Source organism: Vidua chalybeata, chromosome 26, assembly GCF_026979565.1.
Source record: "Vidua chalybeata isolate OUT-0048 chromosome 26, bVidCha1 merged haplotype, whole genome shotgun sequence".
In the NCBI taxonomy this organism is placed as follows: domain Eukaryota; kingdom Metazoa; phylum Chordata; class Aves; order Passeriformes; family Viduidae; genus Vidua; species Vidua chalybeata.
In genome coordinates, this window is record NC_071555.1 from 2,429,623 (window position 1) to 2,435,477 (window position 5,855).

General features: G+C 49.8%; 1 protein-coding gene across 1 annotated transcript; it reads left to right on the forward strand.

Annotated features, from left to right (window-relative positions):
* The first annotated feature begins 694 nt into the window (after positions 1 to 694).
* On the forward strand, positions 695 to 4,684 carry HOXB4 (homeobox B4). The gene is given in 5 exon segments (XM_053965132.1): positions 695 to 758; positions 761 to 780; positions 1,142 to 1,550; positions 3,984 to 4,305; positions 4,654 to 4,684. Coding segments are annotated over 5 exon segments (786 nt in total). The 5' UTR covers positions 695 to 754.
* The last annotated feature ends 1,171 nt before the right edge of the window (positions 4,685 to 5,855 follow it).

Below are 5,855 nucleotides of genomic sequence, written 5' to 3' on the forward strand. Positions count from 1 at the left end.
ATGCCGCCGCTCTCCTCCCGGCGCGTTCGGGGTCTGCCCGGAGGGTTTGGGGGGGTTCTGGGGGGGGGTTTCAAAAGCTCGCCGTGGCTTTCACAGCGCCTTTAGGGCGACAAGGGCGAGGCGAAGATGCATTGGGACCGGGGTTAATTGGCTTTTGTAATTGTTCATCGAGCGCCGGGCTCTGGCGCGGAGGACGGGCTGCTTCTCGGGGCGGGCGCGGGGGGGATTCGGGACGGCCGGTACCCCGAATTCGCCGCTGGATTCCTTATCGATCCCCGGGCAGCCCTATCCATCTCTGCCACGCTCCCGCATCACCTTTAGCCGCAGCCCCCGCTCGGGGGGTGGCGACCCGAGCTCGGGGGGTGGCGACCGCGGCTCAGCTGCGCTCGTTGTGGGGGTGGGGGTGTGGGGGTTCGCGGACCCCCTGACAAAAAAAAAAATCATTTTTACCTCGACTTCTAATGATTCTCTTTTTGTCGGCTTTCTGAGGGGGGGGGGTTCGCTGTCCCCACCGCCCTCCCCGCGTGCCCCCGAGGCAAGGACACACCCCCGAGGGGTGTGGGCCAGCCCGGGGGTGTCGCTGCTCGCCCGCGGGCCGCTGCCGAGCCCGGGGCCGCCGGAGGGGCCGGAGGTGACCCCGGAGGTGACCGGGGGAGGCCGGAGGGGAGCGGACGCCCCCCGGGAGAGCCCGGGGCTGGGCAGGTTTCCTTATCCGGGGCTCGCCGTGGCCCTCGCCATTGGCCCGCGCTGTCACATGGACTCAACTTTGTTCACTTGACAGTAAGTAGGAGGGTTCCGCCAAACAGGAAAACGAGGAAAGGGAGGCGGGGGGGTCGGGGGGCACAGGAATAAATTTTAAGGAGAGAAAGAGACAGAGGGAGAGAGAGGGAGATACATATATATAGATATATAGATATATAGACATATAGACATATATCTATATAGATATATAGATATATAGGCATATAGATATATAGATATATAGATATATAGATATATAGATATATAGATATATAGATATATAGATATATAGATATATAGATATATAGATATATAGGCATATAGGCATACAGATATATAGATATATAGATATATATAATTTCCCCCCCCCCCCCGCCCCGCGTGCGCTCGCAATTCTAAGACATTAATGGCCATGAGCTCGTTCCTGATCAACTCCAACTATGTGGACCCCAAGTTCCCACCGTGCGAAGAATATTCCCACAGCGATTACCTTCCCAGTCACTCGCCGGAGTACTACGGCGGCCAGAGGCAGCGGGAGAGCGCTTTCCAGCAGCACGAAGCCGCGTACGAGCCGCGGGCAGCCTGCAAGGAGCAGCTGTACGCGCCGTGCCGGAGCTCGGCGCAGGCCGGCGCTGCGCTGTCCCCCCGCGCTCACGTCCATCCTCCGGCCGGGCCGCGGAGCCGCCGGGCCGAGCCGCGGGCGGGCAGCCCCGGCCCGCCGCCCTCGTGCAGCCGGAGCCCGGCCAAGCCGAGCCCGGGCGCGGAGCCCGTGGTTTACCCCTGGATGAAAAAAGTCCACGTCAGCTCGGGTAAGTGAGGGGGAAAAGCCGCTTGGCTTCTTTTTTTTTTTTTTTTTTTTTTTTTCCTTCCCGGAGTAGCACCTCGGAGTCTTGGAGGAATCTTCTTGTAAAAGGAGCGTTCGGCGGAGATTTACGAGCGCCCGTTTGCGGAGCGCTATAATTACATCCTCCATAAATTTTTATTGCTCTGCTTGGCCATGTGCCTTTGAAGTCTCTGTTACCATCCTCCTCCAGTTTCTTGCAGGCTACTTTGCTTTCTTTTTTTTTTTTTTACTTTTTTTTTCCTCTTTTTTTTTTTTTTTTTTTTTTTTTTCCCTCCCTACGGCTGTCGAATCTTCCTAAGTGAAGTTTTATGTTTTGGTAATTTGTATTTAAGTGGCGGATTATTGAGTTAAGTTTTACAGTTTTCCCCTCCCCTGCCCTCTCTCTCTTTTTTTTTTTTTTTTCCCTCCCTTTTTTTTAACTCCTTTTTTTTTTCCTCCTTTTTCCCTCCCTTTTAAAATTCTTTTTTCTCCCTCCTTTTTTCCCCCTCTCTATTTTCCCCCTTTTTCCCCCTCCCTTTTTCCCCTTCCCCCCCTTTTCCCCCTCTTTTTTTTCCCCTCCCTTCCCCCTCTTTTTTCCCTCTTTTTTTTTTTTTCCCCTCCTTTTTTCCCCTTTTATTTTTTTCCTTTTTTTTTTTTTTTTTTTTCCCATTTTCAAAGGGAGATATTTAACAAATCGCGGCTCCCCTTCTCGCCCGTTTTCCAGCGCGCAGGGGGAACTTTTGGGGACAATTCCGCGCTGCTCTCGCAGAGCTGCGAGTGCAAAAACGCGAATTTCCCCACGCAGAAGGCTCAAAAAACGCGGCCGGGCAAAAACCTCCAGCCAGGAACCCACGCCCAGCCATGAGGTGGAGATTTCCACAGCGCTCCTGGGGGGATTTTTAGAAAGTTTCCCTTTTTATTTTCATTTTTTTTAAAAAAGCAAATCCCCCCTTTCCAAAGAATGTGTGACGCGCTTTTTTTTTTTTTTTTTTTTCCTTTTTTGTTTTTTTTTGTGATTTCTTGGGGGGGGTGGGGAAAGAACCCATTAAAGGAACAGCTCGGTAATTCTGCTTTTCTTTTTATTTCCCTCCTCTTTTTATTTGTTTTCCCCTTATATTTCCCCCCTTTGTGTGTGTGTGTTAACCCCTCTTTTATTTTCTTTTTTTTTGTGTTTTCCTCTCGTTTTTCCTTTTTTGTGTGTTTTCACATTTTTCCCCCTTTTTGTGTTTTCACATATTTTTTCTTTTTTTGTGTGTGTGTGTTTTCACATTTTCCTCCATTTTTTTTGTGTTTTCACATCTTTTTTCCTTTCTTTTTCTTAAATTTTCACATATTTCCCCCTTGTTTTTTGTGTGTGCTTTCACATCTTTTTTCCCTTTCTTTTTCCTCCCCTCTTTTTTTCGTGCTTTCACATTTTTACCCCCTCTTTTTTTGTGTGTTTTCACATATTTTCCCTTCTCTATCGTGTTTTCACACCCCGCCCCTTTTTTTTTTTTTTGTATTTCCACATATTTCTCCCCATTTTTTTGTACTTCCACCCATCCCCCCCCTTTTTTTTGGGGTATTTTCATGTATTTTCACCCCTTATTTTTGTATTCCCACATATTCCCCCCTTTTTATTTGTGTATTTCCACATCTCCCCCCCATTTTTTTCCTATTTTCACATCTTCCCCCCTTTTTTTTGTGCATTTTCCCCCCATTTTTTTTTTTGTATTTTCACATATTTTTGTGTATTCCCACATCCTCCCTCCATTTTTTGATACTTCCACATCTTTCCCCATTTTTTTTGTATTTCCCCATATCCCCCCCCATTTTTTGATACTTCCACATCTTTTTCCCCCTTTTTTTTATTTCCCAAAATCCCCCCCATTTTTTGCTATTTCCACATCTTTTCCCCCTTTTTTTTTGTATTTCCCCATATCCCCCCCTTTTTTTTGTATTTTCCCCATATTCCCCCATTTTTTATCTCCCCCCCTTTTTTTTGTATTCCCCGTATCCCCCCCCATTTTTATCTTTCCCTTTTTTTTTATATTTCCCCATATCCCCCCCATTTTTTACCTTTCCCCCCTTTTTTTTGTATTCCCCATATCCCCCCCATTTTTTACCTTTCCCCCCTTTTTTTTGTATTCCCCATATCCCCCCCCATTTTTTATCTTTCCCCCCTTTTTTTTTATATTTCCCCATATCCCCCCCATTTTTATCTTTCCCTTTTTTTTGTATTCCCGTATCCCCCCCCATTTTTATCTTTCCCTTTTTTTTGTATTCCCATACCCCCCCACCCCCATTTTTTGCTCTTTCCCCATATTCCCACCCCCTTTTCTTTTTACCATTTTCACATCTTTTCCCCCTTTCTTTTCCTTTTTTTTTTTTTTTTTCCCCTTTCTTTTCCCCTCCTGCTCCCCCCCCCCGATCCCCGCAGTGAACCCCAATTTCTGCGGAGGGGAGGCGAAGCGCTCCCGCACGGCGTACACGCGGCAGCAGGTGCTGGAGCTGGAGAAGGAATTCCACTACAACCGGTACCTGACGCGGCGGCGCCGCGTGGAGATCGCGCACGCGCTGGGCCTCAGCGAGCGCCAGATCAAGATCTGGTTCCAGAACCGCCGCATGAAGTGGAAAAAGGATCACAAGTTACCCAACACCAAGATCCGCTCCTCTTCCTCCTCATCCTCATCCTCCTCGTCCTCATCCTCATCCTCATCCTCCTCCGGCTCCCTGCAGGCCCCACAAGGAGGATCCCAAACGCAGATGGCGCAAGGAGGATCCCAACAGCAGATCCTACAGGGAGGACCCCAAATGCAAATCCCACAAGGAGGAGGATCCCAAAGTCACATCCCACAAAGATCCCAAAGGCAGATCCCACAAGGATCCCAAAGTCACATCCCACAAGGATCCCAAAGTCACATCCCGCAAGGATCTCAAGGTCAGATCCCACAAGAATCCCAAAGTCACCTCCTGCAAGGACCCCAAAGGCAGATCCCACAAGGATCCCAAGCTCAGATCCCACAAGGATCCCAAAGTCACATCCTCCAAGGATCCCAAGCTCAGATCCCACAAGGATCCCAAGCTCAGATCCCACAAGGATCCCAAAGTCGATCCCACGGACCGGCCGCTGCCCTATAAGCGCCCCGATGGATGTGTGTGGGAACTGGTGCGCGTGCAGAGAGGGGAACGGGATCATTTTAATTTTTACCATTTTTAATGATTATTTGAAGGGCGGGGAAAGGCGCGGCTGCTCTTCCTTACCCAGCGCCAAGAGCAGGTCACCTCCTCCTCCAGATCCCTGCAGGTCCCACAGCGAGGAGGATCCCAAATGGGATCCCACAAGGAGGAGGATCCCAAAGGCAGATCCTACAAGGAGGGTCCCAAATGCAGATCCAACAGGGAAGAGGATCCCAAAATCAAATCCCACAAGGAGGAGGATCCCAAATGCAGATCTCTCAATGAGGAGGATCCCAAATGGGATCCCACAAGGAGGAGGATCCCAAATGCAGATCCAGCAGGGAGGGTCCCAAACGCAGATCCTACAGGGAGCATCACAAATGCAGATCCAACAGGGACGAGGATCCCAAATGCTGATCCCACAAGGAAGAGGATCCCAACCGCAGATCCTACAGGGAAGAGGATCCCAAAATCAAATCCCACAAGGAGGAGGATCCCAACTGCAGATCCTACCGGGAGGAGGATCCCAAATGCAAATCCCACAAGGAGGATCCCAAAGTCACATGCCACAAGGAGGAGGATCCCAAACGTAGATCCCACAAGGAGGATCCAAAGGCAGATCCTACAAGGAAGAGGATCCCAAACTCGAATCCCACACGGGGATCCCGAAGTCAAATCCCTCATGGAGGATCCCGAACCCAGATCCCACAGGGAGGAGGATCCCATGAGGAGGAGGATACCAAAGGCAGATCTCACACGGAGGATCCCAAACTCAAATCCCACAAGGAGGAGGATCCCAAGGTCACATCGTACAAGGAGAAGGATCCCAAACACAGATCCCTCAAGGAGGATCCCAAAGGCAGATCCCACAAGGAGGAGGATCCCAAAGTCACATCCCACAAGGAGGATCCCAAAGTCACATCTCACAAGGAGGAGGATTCCAAACGCAGATCCTACAAGGAAGAGGATCCTAAAGGTAGATCCCACAAGGAGTATTCCAAACCCAGATCCCACAAGGAGGAGGATTCCAAACTCAAATATCACAAGGAGGAGGATCCCAAACCCAGATCTCTCAATGAAGAGGATCCCAAGCCCAGATCCCACAATGAGGAGGATCCCAAAGTCACATCCC